Source organism: Eublepharis macularius, chromosome 2, assembly GCF_028583425.1.
Source record: "Eublepharis macularius isolate TG4126 chromosome 2, MPM_Emac_v1.0, whole genome shotgun sequence".
NCBI lineage: Eukaryota > Metazoa > Chordata > Lepidosauria > Squamata > Eublepharidae > Eublepharis > Eublepharis macularius.
Genome location: NC_072791.1, coordinates 197,396,086 through 197,417,055, shown reverse-complemented (window position 1 = coordinate 197,417,055; position 20,970 = coordinate 197,396,086). Strand labels below are relative to the sequence as shown.

The 20,970-nt window shown below is 43.0% G+C and overlaps 1 protein-coding gene across 3 annotated transcripts in view; it reads left to right on the top strand.

Moving 5' to 3' along the window:
* Nucleotides 1–20,970, top strand: part of ABCB11 (ATP binding cassette subfamily B member 11) — a 74,210-nt gene that overhangs the window by 36,593 nt on the left and 16,647 nt on the right. For all 3 annotated transcript variants that reach the window (XM_054970959.1, XM_054970960.1, XM_054970958.1), the window contains 8 exons: nucleotides 2,554–2,664; nucleotides 2,757–2,882; nucleotides 3,952–4,155; nucleotides 8,975–9,145; nucleotides 9,647–9,848; nucleotides 11,792–11,855; nucleotides 15,726–15,855; nucleotides 18,010–18,168. In XM_054970959.1, coding sequence (XP_054826934.1) covers nucleotides 2,554–2,664; nucleotides 2,757–2,882; nucleotides 3,952–4,155; nucleotides 8,975–9,145; nucleotides 9,647–9,848; nucleotides 11,792–11,855; nucleotides 15,726–15,855; nucleotides 18,010–18,168 — 1,167 coding nt within the window. The remainder of the gene's footprint in view (nucleotides 1–2,553; nucleotides 2,665–2,756; nucleotides 2,883–3,951; nucleotides 4,156–8,974; nucleotides 9,146–9,646; nucleotides 9,849–11,791; nucleotides 11,856–15,725; nucleotides 15,856–18,009; nucleotides 18,169–20,970) is intronic.

Below are 20,970 nucleotides of genomic sequence, written 5' to 3'. Positions count from 1 at the left end.
GAATCAGGCTGGATTCAGGCCGAATTGGGCTGCTGTGGCATGCAGGAGTGCACTGCACTGCCCAGGAGTGTGCCCCAGGAGGCACATTTCCCCACCTTTTCCCCAGCTGGCCAGGTAAGTGGAGGCAGGGGGTGGAGAGTGGGAGTGGGGAATCCCCTGCCCCCCAGTGGGGGACTGGCAATCCTACCCCCCACCACTCAGCTGGATGGGGGGGGGGAATGCAGGGGAACAGGCCTCTGGGCGTGCTCCCAGTGTGGCGTGATGACATCACTCCATGTTGGCCCTGAGAGAACTCCTGCGCTTTGCAGGAGGCTGGCCTGTTTAGGGCACCAATTGACCTGGTACGAAGCATGAGAGCACTCCCAGGTCCTGCACGATGACCTCACTCCCAGAAGGAGTGGGAAAAAAGGAGAGAAAACAAGGTGAGTGCTGGGTCCCGCTGGGAGGGGAAGGGGCCTGGCAACCCTATTTTAAACTGTCAGCAGTGCAGTCCTAAGCAGGATAATGTCATTCCAAGCTCACTGACTTCAGTGCCCTTGAGACTGCACTGTTTGACTCAACCTGGGTTGTTTTCATATGTCTTACCTGCCACCGGAACATTGCACAAAACACCCAGAGTACAGTGTCTTCTCGTGTGAAATTGTGCCAGGAAGATGCTGTCATCCGGGAGTTTTGTGCGAAATTGCGTCTTCCTGGCACGATTTCACACAAGAAGACACTGTCTTCCAGGTGTTTTGCGTGATGTTCCAGTGGCAGGTAAGATGTGTGAAAATGGCCCTGCTAATATTGGCTGTTCCAGCTCGCTATCTGTGTAGGCAACCACTAGATGGGGCTTGGAGTTCTCCTGGAATTACAGCTGGTCTCCAGAGATCAAAAATCACTTCTCCTGGAGCAAAGGACAACTTAGGAAGGAGGACTCTATGTAGGGCTACCAAGCCAAGTCTGGCAATCAGCAGGGGAGTGGGTGGGCAGTGGGAATAAATAAATAAAAATAAGGCTCTGGCCTAGTCATTGGCATGATACTTTTGAGGTACAACCCAGAAGGGACAATGGATAGGTAGCTCTATGACTCTCAGAACTCTATGGTAAAACTCTGGTTTTACCATAGAGTTTCCAGTGATTCCTGGAACGATCCATTGTCACTTCCAGTTATTTTTATTTATTATTTTTAATCCTAGCAGCAGCAGAAAGCAGAGCAAATTACCTAGTAAGCCTCGCTCTATAGCATTAAAACCCTGCCTCCCTAAACTCCCTGGACCCTCCCTGGACGCTGCCTCCAATTTTTTTTAAATTTTCCAAGCTGGATTTGGCAAATTTATGTGCTGCTCTCCACCTAAACTTCTGTACCTCCCGCCTTATGCAAGTAGAGCCAGGCAGTCCATAGAGCAGACAACTGTTTAATCAGCTTAAACTAGTTATTCAGTAAATCATCATCATCATCATCATCATCATCATCATCATCATCATCATTGGTATAGCACTTTCAAGGTTCAAGCCCCTTCTCATAAATATTTTTTTTTAATCCTTACAACATAAGGTGAGTATTATTATCTCCACCATGACCAGTCCTGTTAGCTTAAGAGGAAGGTTCCTGATGGGCCGGTGTTCTGGATGGCCACTCATACCTGGTACAGGTTAGGGGCATAAGTTTGCCAATTGCTTCTTCCCAAACCACCAGTAGGTAGCTCCAGGAGCACTTGGACTGGATCTGGTGGGCAGTAGCATGGTGAAAGGTGATGGCCGAATTTTAAAAATGTATTTACAATTTTTTTCTATCACTTTTCCATTTTAATCGACATGGTGATCCTGTGCTGGTAGACTCTGCTGGATATTTTATTTTTATTTATTTAATTCATTTATACCCTGCCTCTCTCCCCAATGGGGACCCAAAGTGGCTTACATTGTTTTTCTCGCCTCCATTTTATTCTCACAACAACCCAGTGAGGTAGGTTACACTAAGAGTGTGTGTCTGGCCCAAGATCTCCCACCAAGCTTCTGTGGCAGTGTGGGGATTTGAATGTGGGGTCTCCCAGATATCCTAGCCTAACACTCTAACCATTACACCACATTTGGTAGGTTTGTATGCTCCAGGGCTGTTTAAATGACCCAATCTTCCTCTGATTCTCCTAATGCAAATGGCAGAAAGAGAGTGGCTTGCTTGAGGGTATTTTAGTGTATTTGTGCCTGAGATAAAATTTGATTGGGGATTTCACAGTTTTCTCAGCTGCTACACTACGCCAGCAACCTGTAATTAATGCCTGGATGCTTTGTCCATAGAGGTCCTGCTACACCTACATGGGTTTAGGTGTACCTCCATTGCCTTGCTATGCCACTACTGACAAGCATGCTGGTAAAAACTGTGCATCCATATAATCACTTTGGACTCACGACTAAATCCACTACCCTCTCTTCTTTACATCTGCTGCTGCGTAGATCCTACTGCCATACTACTGAAAGGATAAGATGGTAGCAACAGTGTGTGCTGCACATTTAATGCAGAAAACATTTTTCTTTGAAGAGTACAACCCAATAACATAATTCGTTCTGCTCTAGAAACCCACCATCGATTGCATGTCAGAAAGCGGCTACAAGCTGGATAAAGTTAAAGGTGAAATTGAATTCCATAATGTAACATTCTATTATCCATCCAGACCGGAAGTAAAGGTAAATGCTCAGTCTTACTGTTGTAGCACAATCTCCAGAACCAACAGTAGGACTTTACAAATATGGTACCTCCTTGTCTTTTACATTTCCAGATTTTAGACAAACTCAGCATGGTTGTCAAGTCAGGGGAAACAACAGCCTTTGTTGGTCCAAGTGGAGCGGGGAAGAGTACAACTGTGCAACTCATCCAGCGATTCTATGACCCAAATGAAGGCATGGTGAGAATTGTACCTAACCTTGTTGTAAAAGTGTTCTCATTTTCATGTTAATCTGCAGAACCTTAGAGTGATATCCATTCCCCGATTAATTCAACTGGACCTTTAGCACCCCACCTTGGAGGTTGGCAACACTCCTCCATCCACACCCACATGCTGTCTGGCTTGGCTCTGGAGAGTGTGTGTAGAGGCCTAAAGGGCACTTAACAGCAAGGGGATTAGGGTTGCCTGTCCCCTGATGGGGGCGGGGGATTCCCTGTTCCCAGCCTCCACCCCCCACCACCACTCACCTGACCAGCAAGGGGAAAAGGTGGGGGAACAGGCCTCCTGGGGCGCACTCCCAGTGAGGCATGATGATGTCACTCCCAGGAGTGATGTCATTGCACAGGCCCCAGGAGTGCTCCCGTGCTTCACACCAGGCCGATTTGGGCCTGGTGCAAAGCACAGGAATGTCCCCAGAAATGACATCATCGCACCACTCTGGGAGCATGCACACAAGGAGATTCAGAAGGCGTGTGCCAGCCACTTCCCCCACCCCCTGCCCATAGAGAGACCTGGCAACCTTAAAGGGGGTCGGGACAATCATGAGTGGCTGTAGAAATGGGAACCAGATGGGGACATCACTGGGTTGCTTATGTCAGCTGCAGAAGGGCTGGTACTGTGCTGAAAAATCTGATAGTAACAATGGCTATGTAGGGATCAGCAGCCAAGCACCATCTGCCTGAAGATGAGGTCCGATGGGAAACAAAGGTCTGGCTCGTACCAGAATCTCTGTGAAACTACTTACACAAGCACTCAGGAAAGAGACTTTAGGTTTGGGTTTTTTTGGCATGGCAAATTGCTTTTGAAAATATGGGGAGGGGGATCAAGGAAAAGAGGGAGAAATCCATTGGATGAATATAAGCCTCTTCCCTGAGATCCAAACCATTTTCTATATGAATTATGCAAGTAGCTGATGGGCAGAATCACAGCTTTGGGAAGCAGATGGCATTTTTGAATCTTGCAAGTGAAAAGGGTGACTTCACAAACATCTTGCGACGTTATTTTACCTACAATTACTGTTGTTGTGTAGGTTACTCTAGACGGACATGATATTCGCTCCCTGAATATTCAGTGGCTGCGTTCTTTGATTGGCATAGTTGAGCAAGAACCAGTCCTGTTTGCTACCACAATTGCAGAGAACATTCGATATGGTCGGGATGACGCGACTATGGAAGACATCATCAGAGCAGCCAAAGAAGCCAATGCTTACAACTTTATCATGGATCTGCCTCTGGTAAAATTCATTTTGCAAAATTTAAAATTTGATTGTATGCCTTTAATATGCTTTACTTTACTTATCTACTTGTTATCCATTTTTTGCTCTGAAGATATCCAAAGTCAGTGTAGAGTAGTGGTTAAAGTGTTGGACTAGAATCTAGGAGACCAAATCCTCATTCTGCCATGGAAGCTTGTTGCCAAGGCCAATCACAAGCTTTCAACCTAACCTAAGTCATGGAGTTGTTGGATAAAATGATATAATGAAGGCAAGGCAGATGGAGGAGAAAATGGAAGCAATGAGAACAATGTAAGATGCTTCCCCATTGGGGGAAAAAGCAGAGTATAAATGAATAGAGAGAAACAGTGTGGTGTGTTGGCTAGACTGAGGGACTAGAATCTGGGAGCCTCCAGGTTTGATTCTCCACTCTGATATGAAGCTTGCTGGGTGACCTTGGGTTAGGGTTGCTAGGTCTCCCTGGTAATCAGTGAGGGGGGGCGTGCATGCTTATCAGACAGGCTGCAGGAGTGTTCCTGCGCTTCTCACAGAGCCAGTTCTTGAAGAATCAGCCAGTTTGAGGTCAAAAGCAAAGGAGAACTCCCATGGTCAGCGCAACTATGTCACTTCTGTATGGCAAAGCACCAGGAGTTTGCCTGCTACTAGCGGGTACCCGGCAAACTTACCTTGGGCCTGTCACATCCCCTCAATCTAACCCACCTCACAGGGTTATTGTAATGGAAAAAGTGACGGAGAAGAGAATGAATTAAGCCGCTTTGGGTCCCTGTTGTGGAGAAAGGTGGTATATAAATAATAATTACAATAACATTTGATTTATATACCGCCTTTCGGGACAACTTAACACTCAGAGCAGTTTACAAAGTATGTTATTATTATCCCCACAACAAACACCCTGTGAGGTGGATGAAGTAAAATAAAATAAATAAAAATAAATAAAACAAATAAAACAGATAAGAGCCACTTCCACACATCCTTAAAGGGACAGCCCACTCACCGGACGCTGCTGGCTTTTCTCCTTCACTCCACATGTCTCTGGTTTCAAAATGGTAGCAGGCTGTTTGGCTTCCATTTTTTCTGAGAATGCACTTTCCTGTGGTCCCTGAAAAGGCACCGACAAAATGGAAGCCAAACAACCTGCTACAGTTTTGAAATTGGAGATGTGTGGAGTGAAGGGGAAAAGCTGGCAGCGTTCAATGAATGGGCCATCCCTTTAAGGACGTGTGGAAATGGCGTATGTTAACAAGGCTAGGATCCTGAGAGTTTTATTTGCAATTTCTTCAAAAGCATAGGAAGAAGGAGCAGGATTTGGTCCCCCAGTTTACTGGCTGCAGAATGCACACAGAAGGTTGTGTGCATTCACCATCTGCACATCTGTTACATTTTTCCTGAACATTTCCCTCTCAACAGCTTCCTCCATGGAATTCTCAAACTGCTTTTCAATTTTCCTTGAGTTTGAAGCAGATTGGGGGTTTGATGGGGGAATCGCTGAAAAAGATGTAAGTGAGACATGCATGCTTATTGTGCTATTCTCCATTTCCCTTGAGCTTCACCTTCAGTTGCCTGGTAGAGCTGAAAAGGCAATTTGTTTGTCTTTAGGATTGCAGAGAGGTATACCTTCAGAAAATTATAATGGGTGCATGCTTTGAAGATGTGTCCCTGGATTATAGTAATTGTGGATAGATATTTTTGTCTGGGTAGTGAAATGCATATAAAGTGTGTGTGGTGTGTGTGTGTGTGTGTGTGTGTGTGTGTGTTACACTAATGAAAAGTAAAATCCAAAATGAGGTGGAAGATACCTGTTGCTTTATAGGTGTCGAAATATCTGGGCATCCAATATGTTACAAATACAAGTCTCAAACTTATTTTAAGCATTTTGAAGATCATAGATCAGTAGTAGAAGATGGTTTAACATCTGGCATCTCCATTAAAAGAAACTTAGGCAGAAAGGCTGGGAAAGTTTGCTATCTAAGACTCAGGATAGCCACTGACTGTCAAAGTTGTAAAAATATTTTACTTGGTTCAATGCACCAATGACTTTATATGGGACCATAATATCTTCAGAAAGTGGTCCCAACCTTGTTGAGCCTGTGGGCATTCCTGGAAAAACTAGTGGGCACCACCAGAAAATGGCTGACACAAGGAGCAATCGCAAAACGGGTGCCCTGGCCACCTTTTCCTTGAAAAATAAATGCACACCATAGCACATAGCTCTGCTTCCCTCTCTTTCTTCTCCTCACCTTTTCCTCCAAACACACTCCAGAGAAAGAGTCAAATTACTCGCTTCGTAGGCAAGCCCCCTCATGGATACACTTCTTAATGTAGTGAGAGGGTTTGTGTGTGTCAGTGAAGCTGAGTGCAGGTTAGGTCAAGAGTTTAAATTCCTGGAGGAGTCACTCAAAGTGGAATAGTCAAAGCTGAGACACTAGACTTAGAGCCAAGTTACAAGTGACGCCTTACACAGGTTGGACACTTGGCAGCTTACCTCAAGTTTTGATCGGAAATGTAGGCGTCCTGGTTTTACAGCTTGGGTCTCCATTACAGCTGCAAGACCAGGACGCCTACATTTCCCATCAAAACTTGAGGGAAGCTGACAAGTGTCCAACCTGTGTAAGGTGTCATTTGTAGCTTGGCTCTAAGAGGCATCCACCCACTTCAGGAATCAACGGTCATATCAGCAGAAGAGAATTGACTGTCCCAGTGGTGAAGGGAGTAGAGGAATTCTTGAAGGCTTGCTACTAGGCAGCAGCAGTAGTTAATGGTGACACTGGCAGAGGATCTTTCACAGGCAACGGCAGCATCACTTACACTTACCCTAGTTAGTACTGTGAAGAAGGCAATGGTAAACCACTTCTGATAATCTCTTACCTCGAAAACCCTATGTTGACACAAACCAAAATGAAAGAAGAGTGTTGGAAGATAGGACCCCCAGTCAGATGGCACTCAATTGGCTACTGAGGAAGAGCAGAGGACAAGTATGAATAGCACTGTTCTTAATGATGGGACTAGATTAAAGACAAAAGGATGTCCAGTTGCAGACATGAATAGATGCAAAAGGAACATCCAAAGCTGTGCAACACACAAAATTGGAATATGGAACGTGAAAAATATGAAGCCGGGTAAGCTAGAAATCATAAAACAAGAAATGAAACAGTCAGAAAACTACGAAGTGTTTTATTATGGACATGACAAACTCAAAAGAAATGATGTTGCTCTAATAGTGAAGTGAGGCATAGCACAAACAATGCAAAGTTTGACCAATTAATGTCAATCAGACTTCACAGAAGGCCTATGAACATAACCATTATTCAACCATTATTTATGCCCCAACCGAGGAGGAAGAAATTGAAAACTTGTATGCAAGTGTCCAAGAAGCAATTGATCATAAACTTAAGCAAGATATGCTGATAATCATAGGTGACTGGAATGCAAAAGTAGGAGATGAAGCAGAATCAAACATTGTTGGAAAATTTGGACTAGGATTGCAAAATGAAACAAGACAGTGGCCGTTTCCACACGACTTACCGGCCTCTGGAATGTTGCGCAAAACACACGGAAGATAGCGTCTTTTCATGCGAAATCGTACCAGGAATATGCTATCATCCGGGAGTTTTGTGTGACATCGCATCTTCCTGGTGCGATTTTGTGCGAGAAGACGCTATCTTCTGTGTGTAACGTTCCAGAGGCCGGTAAGTCATGTGGAAGCGGCCAGTGACTTATAGAATTTTGTGAAGCCAACAACCTGTTCATTGCTAATGCATGCTTCAGGTATCCCAAATGACAACTGTATAAATGGAAATTACCAGGTAGCCAATGAGGAAATTGAAATTGTTCAAGGTTTTCTATTCCTTGGCTTAGTCATCAACCAGAAAGGAGACTGCAATCGAGAAACTGAGACTTGGAAGAATAGCTACAAGGGAACTAGAAAAGATCTTTAAAGATGAGGATGTCAAGATAATCCAAACTATGGTATTCCTCATTACTATATATGGTTGTGAAAGTTGTACAATGAAGAAAGCTGGCCAGAAGAAAATTGACTCATTTGAAATGTGGTGCTGGAGGAGAGTTTTGCATATAACATTGATGGTAAAAAGACAAAGTGGGTTCTAGATCACATCAAGCTTGAATTCTCCTTAGAAGCTAAAATGACAAGACTGAGGCTTCTATCATACTTTGCTCACATCATGAGAAGACAAGACTCTCTGTAAAAGTCAATAATGCTAGGAAAAGTTGAAGGCAGTAGGAAAAGTGGAAGACCCAAAACGAGATGGCTTGATTCAATAAAAGAAACCATGCCCTCCAGTTAGTAAGATCTGAGCAAGTCTGTTAATGATATGATATTCTGGAGGTCTTTCATTCATAGGGTCGCCATAGGTCAGAAGTGACCTGATGGCACATAACACACACATACATGTAGGCAACCAGGAAACACAAGTGCCACGTTGGGAATAATTTTCTTAATGTTCTTTTTCACATTCTGAGGAAATGGTATAACACTTGTAAGCAACTCTTCTCAAGTGTCACATGAGTCTGATGTGAATAGGACAATTTGCTTTTGTCTCTCGTTGGGAAATCAGTGAACGATATCCGATTTAGTAGCACATACATTTTCCCACTAGAGCGAGGCATAACTGGAAGCATACAAAGATGATGGTCAGGTTACACAGCTATTACGTCCTTGTAACAAGCAATGTGGCTGTCCCACTAGGGCTGCAAGATACAAACCTTTATCACCTGCTTTCATATTCTACCTTGAACCTCAAGGAAAGATGAGGTAAAAATGTTTTAATAAATAAATTAATAAACATTCCCACCACTCTAGCAATTTGACACCCTTGTCGGAGAAGGCGGTGGCCAAATGAGTGGAGGCCAGAAGCAAAGGATCGCTATTGCTCGAGCCTTAGTTCGAAACCCCAAAATCCTGCTACTGGACATGGCTACATCAGCACTGGACAATGAAAGTGAAGCTACAGTGCAAGAAGCTCTTCATAAGGTTTGCCATATTTCCATGCTATTTCAGTATGTTGCAGTTTTAAAGTGAGATGATCCAAGAAATAGAAGTTAATTAAACACAATGGTACAGTTCATGCTCTGATACACTCATGGCCTTCATTGGTGCCTGAAGGGGCGGCTAGTATGAACAAAATGCTCCACGTGTGCTCCAGTTTCATAAGAAATTGGCAAATTGGTGTACAGCAGTTTGACCCTCGCAGGCATGCACCTATCAGATGTGCATATGGGAAAGTGGTGGCTGCCTTTCCAAAGACAGTTTTAAAGTAGCTATTTTTAAAGGTGGGGAGAGACATAAAGAGACATAAAATAGAAGTGCCATTACAAGTAAGACATCTGTTCGTTGTAACATTGTGTTTGCAAACCTTTTCGCTGCTTTAAAAATGAGAGATGAAAGCAATCTTTTCCATTTAGAAGAGTATTCAGACTCTACATCAACAGCATTTTTTCTCACTTCTTGCCTCTCCTGTGTCTGTCACTTTAGGCTCGCCTGGGGCGCACGGCAATCTCAATAGCTCATCGCCTGTCCACCATCAAAACAGCGGATGTCATCATTGGCTTTGAGCATGGGAGAGCTGTGGAAAAAGGGACACACGAGGAGCTGTTAGAACGCAAAGGAGTTTATTTCACACTGGTGACTTTGCAAAGCCAAGGAGACAAGGCACTTGTTGAAACCTCTGTCCAAGGCAAGTCTCTTATTTGGCCTTAAAAAAAAGATTTGGCATTTTAAGAAGAAAGTTCACAAACAGACACAAAAATCAGTTTCTCTTAACAGAGCTTCTTTCCCTCCCGTTAATTCCATCATGAATTAGTGCAATATGTGCTCCAGTGAAATCTGTTTTTAGTTCTATGTTCTATTATTACAAAATTTGAGATATCTAGTACAGTGTTGGAGCATGTTGACAGCACTTCTCTAGAGTAGATTTTCTGGCATGTCTGGGTTGTGCTAGTCAGAAGTAATAAAGAAAGAGCGGACACGTGTAAACTTAGGTATTGGTAAAGGGAAAGTCACCTATCCCTCCTCAATCTTATACTGATATTTTCCGCAAGCTTTCCAGAGACCTCCCAAGCCTGTAATTTGTTTTGTGTTGACAGAACAAGAGGCAATCTTCATCTTGTTGGAGTCCTCAGAATGATGAATATCATGTCTTTTTCTGTCCATACAATACAAGTTGCAGGGTTGAAAGCCTCAATTTGCCTTGAGGCTGTGGAAGAATGAGAGAAGGGGGTTTAACCCCTTTCAACCTCCACTTCTGAAACTATCACCCATACTCTGCTATTTGCCTTTTAAAGAAAACAAAAGACACATCCACACATTTCTTTTTTACAATGCTTTAATAAAACGAAGAGCCTAGTTTCAATTGGCAAAACTGAATGAAGATTGAAGGGTTAAATCCCTTCCCTACGTGGCCCCAATGAAGCTAATTGAAGCAGCACAGATCTGCATTTTTTTTTTTAGTCTTGTGTTGCTTTTCAGGAAAATGTCAGACAAAACATGTGAGGGAAGAGAATCCTTTTCCTACCACCACCAGCACTGGCCTTACCAACTTCCAGGCGGGGCCTGGAGTTCTCCCAAATTTACAGTTGGTTTCCAGACCACAGAAAGCATTTCCCCTGAAGGAAAACGGCAGCTTTGGAGGACAGACTCTTGTGTATCACATCCCCAGGGCGCTTCCTCCTCTTCCCAAACTTTCACCCTCCCTAGACATTGCTCCCAGATCCCCAGAAATTTCCCAAACTACATTTGAAAATCCTAACCGCTGCCCGTTTAAACAAACAAACTTTCTGTCAGGGAGCCGAAGACTTCCAGTTTCCTTCGGCTCCCAAGTCAACGGAACAAAGTTTTGCAACTGTCCCTATCCTAAACTGTCCAATTCATATTCAATGCAGTTCATAAATTTGTCCCATTTGGTTCTGCTTTACCCAGGCGGGAGCAAAGGATCAGTGCAACTGAGCTGTACCTACAATTGCAAGATAGTATGTTAGAACGGTTACTATATACAGCATTTCATGGATCTGCTAATTTAGAAACCAATCTTAAACAGGTCAACTCAACTCAACTCAACTCAATGGGGATTACTCCTAGGAAAGCAGTAGAAAAGAGCAAGAGTCCAGTAGCATCTATAAGACTAACAACATTTGTGGTAGGGTATGAGGTTTCGTGAGCCACAGCTCACTTCTTCAGATACACTTCTTCAGAAGTGAGCTGCAGCTTACAAAAGCTCATACCCTACCACAAATGTATGCTTTGGCATACACAATATCTGTGCACAAAAACCCCAACAACAACCAAACCTTTCTTTCTAACTACACTGCTTTTTTTCCCTAAGCATATTGCAGAGCCCTTGACGGCAAATGGGGACAGATGGGGCATCAAGGCAGGTGGTGTGTGGGAACCATGTGGTTTGCTTGAGCTTACTCACTCACCTGAATAATCTTACTGGAAAAAGTGGATTTGGGTTTAGATCACACGTCTTCCCATGCTCCAGTAATCAAATTGTATTGCAGTGAATCAGAATGTGAAGTGCCGTACAAAGATGTTATGAATAACGCAGAACAATTTCTAATGAAAAATTACAGATTTGATTTTCTTACTTCCTCACAAGCACCTGTGGTTTTTAATTGACAGTCTCTGAACCAGCCCTTGAGAAAGTGCAGCCTTTCAGGAGGGGAAGCTACCAGGCCAGCTTGAGGTAAGCCTTTAGAAATGAGTGAGGACTGTGCAAAATTACCTATGAACATTTCATACTTCTTCATGATATCTTAATTCACCCAATGCGTGGTGTTGGTGCTAATGGCGGTTTACAGGACCAACTGCAAGAAAAAAACACAAAAACATGATGAACAATGAAACTTAGCTTACATTGGTGGCTATAGCTTGTAAATGGCATCTTCTCTGTCAGATAGCACAAGATTTTGTGGGCCAGCCTACAAGAATTCAGCAGCAACTCATGGGGTATGTTGAAAGCCCCTGGCTCTGAGTAGACATGGGCATGAATTGAAATACGAATCAAATTTCATGACGAATCAGACTGATTCATGTATCGCAAAAACATGTTTCATGGGGTCATGTTTTTCATGAAATCCATGACTTTGGGGGCCGATTTGTTTAATTCATGAATGCTTTGTGTTGCCAGGCAAGCTGGCAACAATTCATTGATTCCCTAGACAACGTAGGCCTGGAATGTCTGCAGACCTTTTGTTGCTGTGGAAACCCCAATCTTAGCCCACACGTTGCCTAACGTTGATAGGCAGCTCTCTCTGCCAACCTGACAGCTGACCAATGCTGGTCTGTGCAAGTTTACCTGGGAGCTGTAGTCAGAGACTCCTTCCCCTCTCTGTTTCCATTCTCCATTTTTAAAAACAGGACTGTGGAGTAGCAGCAGTGGAGGCAGCCTCAGCAGCTCCTTCTGCCGCTGCTTGCGGCTTGCCAGCTTCAGGAACCCTTCCCTGACTCTCAACCTCCCATCCTCCTGCTGCTCTGACATGCCTTCCCACCAACCCCCTGTCCCCAAGCTCCCTTGAGTGGATCCACTTTGCTTGGCTTTTCCTTAGAGAACTTGGAGGTGGGAGGGGGAGGGCATGTTAGAGCAGCAGGAGGACGGGAAGAAAAAGTCAGCAAAGAGAACCTGAAGAGAGGAAAACCCAAGCAGATCTGCTCCACTTGACTGTTCTTCAAGAAGCGGCAGAAAGCAGGAGGCCAGGAGGATGGGAGAGAAAAGTCAGCAAAGAGAGCCTGAAGAAAGCTACTTGGAGGGTGGCTGGAGGACAGCCTGCTGAAGTGTCCCTGCGAGTTTGGCATCTCTGGGTATGAAAGGGGCCATTGAAGTGCCCCAGGTTCTAATGAATCATGAAACTAACGAATTGTATTGTGAAATGGGACAATTACATGGACGTTCATATTCCGTGATTCGTGGAATGCGACGAAATGCAAAACTCTAGTCTCGTTTCCCCCCCCCCCGCCCATTTTGTACCCATCTGTACCTCTGAGTATGCCTGAATGGAGAAAGCTTTACTGGTTGGGTCTGATGCCAGTTGTAATGAAATTCCATCCATATTATACCCACGGTTGCCAGGTACCCCTCATCTCCCGTCAGGAGGGTGGAGTACATGGCACTTACCTTGTGCTGAGCACACTTTCTCTGGAAGTGACATCACCATGCTGGCCGCACAAGCACTCCCATGCTCCACACAGGGCTAATTCAGCCCATTTGGGGCCCAAATCGGCCCCAAACGAAGTGCAGAAATGCTCCCACAGATGGCACAATGTCACTTCCAGAAGTGATGTCACCACGCTGGTTGGGAGCGCGTGCATGGTGCGCGCAACTGTGCCCCCTCCTGCCAATCACTGGGCAACTGGCGGGTGAGGGGGCAAATCCCTGGGAGTTTGCCTACCACCGGCGGGCACCTGAGAACCCTACTGTGTCTAATGAGGATTCCAGGTAGCCTCTGGGTTAGATTCTGAAGAAATGTTTTGCAAACGGGAGGGAGAGTTTTTGCCAGTTCCCTCTCCTGCTGTTTCTAGGTGTCCCTTATCCCCCAGAAGCAACGGTTAAGGGGGTCATTTTGGGTTGCAGTAGGAGGAGGCAAGGAAAAACTGCTCTCACAAATCCCTGCCATAAGCAGAAATGATGTATCAGATTCAAGCCACAGGACTGAAGGCCTTGAACAAAATCTTCTGTTTCGTCCTTCTAGAAAAGATGAAAGAGGCTATCATGGGCCAAAGATTTGGGCTAGCATGAATAAATGAAATCCAGTATGCATGTAGCTGTAAACATGAAACCTGTTTTACTTTAATAAAACCTGCATGCAATGAAACATTTCTCCAGGCATTAAAAAAATTAATGAGCACATCGTGAGAAATGGTGCTTCCCGTGTAAGAAGTAGAGGACTTTACAGTGCCCCTTGTTTCGGGTTACAGAAGAGGACATATTATAGAGACACAGAGATATCAGAGTATGTCTCAACTTCCTGCTGGAGCTATTCCTTTGATCAGTTCATTGCTACTCTGAGGGACATCATTCCTTCCTCCTTCTTCCTCACTTGCACACACACTTTCTCTCCATCTTGCAGCCACGGAGGACAGAGGACTTGCTTTCTGACTCCATTGGCATCATAGCTTAGATAGATTAGAGTAGACTCTTTTCTCTTTTCTTTCCTATCCTAAGCGGAGTTCCAAAAATAAAAGACGTTCCATTTCCTAACGGGAGCAGTCTCCTTGGAGGTTTATTATCTCATCAGCACGCATACCCATGCCTAGCAGCGCTGACTAGCCTACTCTGCTAACATTCCAGAGGGCCATACGGTGATTAATCTTATGTAGTATTACCCAATATAATATTGTCTAATATATTGTACTTAAACAAAGAATTTGTGAATATATCTCTCCAGTTAAGCTGAAGCACTTGGCTATATGCCAGCTGGGAAAGTGAACAGCCTCTCAAGAGGAAGAATATCTAAATTTGTATGTATTCACTTCTGCTCCATTCTGAAGACAGAATTGTAAGCACTGTTTCACAAAAGCCGAAATAATCTTTCAGCTCTCACAGTTCAGAAGTGCATGAGCCTTTTTATGACCACAGTGGCCTTGTTTGTATGCTTTGACTTACCAAGACACTGTTGATCTTTTCTCCTCTATGGATATGCAATCCATTATGAAAAGATGTGTCTAGATTTTACTTTTGACTTATGTAGCCATTAAAGTCCCTCTCTAAGAAGCCACATTGGAAGTTACGTTTTCCTTTTTGTCCTTTCAAGATGGAAGGGAGGAAAAAACAGTATACCCAGATTACTTTGCAATGGCTGAATTGAGCCAGGGCCAAATATTCAGCCACTGATAAAGCCATCAAACAGCTTCTGAAAGGGAATTGCACATCCAGGTTTCTGGGTAATTATACATATCAAAATAACTACTACAGCAGTATGAAATGAGATTTCAGAATATGGTACCAAGTTATTCCACTATCTTCCATGTGACAGTATTGGCCCCTTAGAATGTTTTAATGGGGCCAAACAACACTTTTTGTTTTTTGTTGGCAGAGTCCCTAAGCTGTGGTCAGGACAGCGAACTGATCAAAAGTAACAAAGCTTTAGTAATAGAACTAACAAACTGGATAGCAAGTAGAAGAAAAAAACTAGCTGCCTTGCTAGTTAAGAGAAAGTGTGTAGTGTTCTAGAAGAAACGCCTAAGAATAGCATTCTGCAGACAGACAAGGAAAAGTCCTTTTAGAAAGAAGGTCGTACTGTCAGACTAGAGCTTGTTGACCCCTACAGGATCTTCTCTTCTTCTTTGTACACAAGGCATTGCTATACTCCAACAGTTTTTTTACTAGATTGGGGGCTGTGCATGTACTGATATGGCCAATGGAGCAAACAGCAGGTCCTTGGGGCCCTTTCAGAGTGAGGAAAATGGGAGGGTGTTCTAAGCCTCTTCTCCCCATTCACTCTGATTCTGTTTCAAATTAGAGCCCTAGCATACCTGTGAGGCACGGGGCACCCAGAACATGTTGTTACCCAACCCTAATATCTAAGACCCTAAGATTAGTCCTTTTTTTGTTTAACAGAGCCTCCATTCGACAGCGTTCCAGGTCTCAATTGTCAAATTTAGTACCTGACCACCCAAGGTCAATTGCAGGAGACCATTCAGAGCCTGTCTATAGCACAACTGAATATGAAGATGGACTATCAAGAAAGGTTAGTCATGTTCTTTAAAGAGCATCTTTGCCAGTTTTCACACGCCTGTAGCCTCTAAAAAATCACGCAAAACTCACAGCATGAAGCATCTTCCTAGAGCGATTTCCCATCATGATCCCGTTTAAAGGCGCAATTTCTGATGTCATCGCGCCATTAAATGGGAAATTGCGCTAGGAAGACGCTTCATGCCTTGAGTTTTGCGTGATTTTCCAGAGGCTTACGGGGGTGTATGAAAATGGCCCTTGTCATATGTCCTGTTGTCTGGTCCTGATGAGTTCTTTATTTCACACGAAGGAAAACTACACTAAAATTGAAATCCTTCCTTGAGGTACATGCTGTGCAATATAAAAAGCAGAAAATTAGTATTAAAATTAAATGGACATGAAAAAAAATGGTCATTGAGAAGAAACTGGATTGAGGAGAGAGTGTTCTTATTATGTAGCAAATTATTGAATGGATGAACAGAGGAACAAAGACTGTTCTAGCAAATGCAAGTCTTTGAACTCGTTTCATTAGGAATTGGATTAGAAATTATTATGACATTTTCAGTTGTTTTACAAGCATCAGGAAACCGATTTCCTAAAAACATCAACCAAGAACTAATTATATCAAACCCTGTTGGGAATATATTTTTTTCCACATTTCATTCAGGCAATTAGAGCATGTCTCTGGATTATGTTATACTGTTTTTCTAAGGCAAAGCTGATACATTTACTCTGCTTTAATTTCTTTTTCATTGAAATCATCCAATCCAATTGCTGTGGCATGTCTGGATTACTTTTTCCTTAACATATTTAAACTATGCCTCCATAGGCCAAATTCACAGAACAGAAGATGCGGGCCACTCATAGGGTAGCCAGCTTAGTTAGGATATGTCAAACCAGCGTTTGAAACAATGGTTTGAAATTGGTTTATTAACTACAATTAGTCCTAACTATGGTTTAATGCGATCTACAAACACATACTAGGGATGTGCACCTGGAAAATTTTGGTATTTTTCAGATTTGGGTTTCAGAGAAGGCACAAATACTTATATTATGGCTTATTTGGATCTCCCAATACCATTTTGGTATTCAGATTCAGTTTTTTTTCCATTATCTTGAAATTTACTTAAATTTAAGCAAAGGACAAGCCCAACAGAACCAGTGTCAAACTAGAGAATCCCAGTAGAACCATAGGCCAATGTTGCAAGCAGAACTGAACCAATGTGAAACCAAAGATTCCAACCTGGCGAGCCACTACCAAGACTTGGCAAGAAGACACTGCCATAAACACCTTGTAAACCTGAAGAAAAACAGCCTTGGGGGGCCTTAAAATGCCAGCCCTGAATATTTCCTTATATTCCTGAATATTTCCACAATTTTTCGGACCCATTTACTTGTATCCCAAAAAATTCAGAATATCATCTGAATACTGGAATATATCCAAAATGGTATTTTAGGATGTTTTTCAGATATATATATTTGGACTGGAAATATCCAAACACATATCCCTATTGCAGACATTTGTGGTTCGTTCCTCTTTTTTTCCTCACTGAACTGCAAGCTGGAATACGCTGGGTCTATGCAGGGAAGATAAAGGAAAGATTGAAGGTTATGAAACAAGCATTTGTCAAGACAAAACAGGGTTTAAATGATCATTTGCAAGCTGAATCCCAGTTTCACAAACTAACAGTAGTTGAAAGATATAATGGTTTTGCATTATGTCTGAACTAACCTATAGTGTGGTTAATACAGCTCCTGACTTCTGGGAGAGATGAGAATGAGAAGGAACAAGACAAAGAGAGAATTGTGAGAACAGTTCACTCTGCTCAGATTGCCCTGCACCTGACTCTGATGCTCCTGTTCTTCATCAATATAACAAAATCATGCCTAGAAGCATAAGTATCCAGGCAAGCTACACAAATTAATATTTTCTATGAGGAATTGGGACATCATGAAAAACTGCTGACCAGTAGTTCATGCATATTTGCATTGCTTTCCTGCAGCACTCCAAAAAGAGATCTAGGAAGCTGGAGATGCAGATACAGCATACACAACAGCACTCTATGTACACTTGCAATTCTTTCTTGCAACAGTAAAAACAGGCAGAAGCACAAAGTGGTGCCACTATGGGATGCTTTTATCATATTCGACATGTCTTCTTTTTTTAAAGGAATGTACTGCTGAAGAGGAAGTAGAACCTGCTAATGTTACCAGGATTTTGAAATACAATGCTCCAGAATGGCCCTATATGGTGCTGGGATCCTTCGGGGCAGCTGGCAATGGAGCAGTGAACCCACTCTATGCTCTGCTGTTCAGTCAGATTATTGGAGTAAGTTATGATGATGGTATTTCCTTGCGCTGAGAATTATTGATCATTACTGTTATACTATACGGTATAACTGTGCTCAAATGAATGGTTCAACGCCAACATACTAATTTCATTTCTGGTTCCTTTACCTGCTTCTTATGTTATCATAATTTTTGCAAGTTTATGGTAATTCCTACAAGCCATTACTTCATATGCACACAAAAACTTCTTGCATAAATAATGCAAATGTCTAGTGGTTCCAGGAAATCTTGTAGATAGGGTTTCCAACACTGCCTTAGAATCATAGAATCATAGGGTTGGAAGGGACCTCTAGGATAATCTAGTCCAATCCCCTACACAATGCAGGAAATTCAAAAATACCATCCCCTGCACACACAAACCCAGTGACCCTTACTCCATGCCCAGAAGATGGCAAAACATCATCAGGATCCCTAGCCAAACTGGCCTGGGGGAAATTGCTACCTGACCCCAAGGTGGCGATTGGCCTTACCCTGGACATGTAAGAAGAGACCACGAGAACTAAGCACTGATGTAACCCTCCCTGCCCTCCCTCTCATGATCTGCCTAGGTTCACAAAATAACCTAGCTGCTTAGCTGCTTAAAAACCTCCAAAGAAGGAGAGGCCACCACCTCCCGAGGAAGCCTGTTCCACTGAGAGACCGCTCTGTCAAGAAGTTCTTCCTAATGTATTGTCGAAGGCTTTCACGGCTGGAGAACGATGGTTGTAACGATGGATGGAAAATCCACAACAACCATAGTTCTTCCTAATGTTTAGCCGAAAACTCTTTTGTTTTATTTTAGCCGAAACCTCTTTTGTTTAGCCGAAAACTCTTTCGTTTAATTTCAACCCATTGGTTCTGGTACGACTTACTTTTATGTACTTTTATAGTATAATTCATGTATGCCCTCTGTAGTGGGAAAATCATTCAAGTTCTTATTTACACATAATAATTACATGATGATTTACATATGGGCATTTCCCCCATATCAGTGGGGGATGGAAAAACCATAATCATACCCGGACGGGCGGGTCTTCTGCCTACATGAATGCATGTCTGGAAGGAAACATGGAATGTTAAGTAACCTTGAATTAAGCTCTGGTTTTCTAGCCCAGATGCTGTGTGAAGCATTATTCATTAAGTCATTATTAACCATCAGTCAGTCAAGTAAAATACCGGGCAAAATGCAGAGCAAAAAGGGAGTCTAACAGGATGCTGTTGCCTGAAGGAAAATTTATTAGCTCAGATAAACTGCCCAATCTGTAACCTGAATTAGTCTTTAAAGAGCTAACCCAAACAAACAAATACATTGTCTATTATATAGCTAATGTCTCCCTCTTACATAGCTTCCATTGGATTTCTACTTTCTCTGTCCACAACTCATCAGCCTCCACTTAATCAGTCTCATCTCCATTCTATATTCTATAGAGAGCCAGTTTGGTGTAGTGGTTAAGAGTGCAGGACTCTAATCTGGAGAGCTGGGTTTGATTCCCCACTCCTCCACTTGAAGCCAGCTGGGTGACCTTGCGTCAGTCACAGCTCTCTCAGAACTCTCTCAGCCCCACTCACCTCACAGGGTGCTTGTTGTAGGGATAATAATAACATACTTTGTAAACCGCTCTGAGTGGGCATTAAGTTGTCCTGAAGGGTGGTATATAAAACAAATGTAATTATTATTATTCTCTTCCCATCCTCACAAGTTCTTCTATAAATAATATATACCATGAGCTCCCCAGTGCCCTGACCAGGATGGCCCAGGCTAGCTCAATTTCATTGGTTCTCACAAGCTAATCAAAGTCTGCCCTTGTTAGTACTTGGATGGGAGACCACCAAAGAAGTCCAAGGCCTCTATGCAGGGGCAGGCAATGGTAAACCACCTTTCTTTGTCTCGTGCCTTATAAACCCTGTGGCATCTCTGTAAGTCTGCTGCAACTTGCAGCACTTTACACACACATGGAGAGCTCCCCAGTGGACTTGGAAGCTGCCAGTTGTGTCCCAGAGGTTCAGGCATTTCATCATGTCCTTGATGAATAATGTTTTTTTTCCAGGGATCTAGCCATGACAGCAATATATTTCAGCTAATGATAAAATCAATGCTCCCGACCATGTTGGCCTACCCAGTTGCCAATCAGTTAATTTTGCAGGATTTGCCATCAATGCTGGCAAAAGTTAAAATGTTTCTTATGCACTCAGTTTGTTTTTTTTAAACTCCAAGCTAGTTCTGGAAGACCCAGCAAACATTTATAACCTTGGAGCTATTGCCAAAAGATGAACGCTTGGGTTTGATTCATTCTGTTGCCAGCGTGCCTGCCTGCTGGTTGGCCAAAAAACTTGTCAGAAGGACACAGGGGAAAGTGATAAAATTAATGAAGAAAAACAATGGCTCTTGGTTGAGTTCTCATTATCTGTTGGCTGCTTCCCCCGTTTCGCGAAAGACAGCAGGCAGCTTGTTTTCCTCTGAAATGTATGTTTCATCTGTGGCAAACGAGAGCTGTATTTCCACTTGAGACATAAATACGGTCTGTTTGTACCACTGAGGTAGGTCTCTCTATGCATGTTTAAAATATATTCCAGTTATGTATTTGAGTGTGTACCCTTGTACGCATTTAATTTTGCATTTTGACTTTATAGTGATGAAGGGACTGTTTTAATATATGCTTTTGGTGTTTTCAAAAAGTGATTTATTGCAGCTGTTGGTCTTTCTCCAAGAACTCATTACGTCATTAGTGGATTCTAGGGCTTTTAAATATATATAAAATTCCAACAACTCACAATTTGTAGTTGCTCTTCTCTGACTACTGTA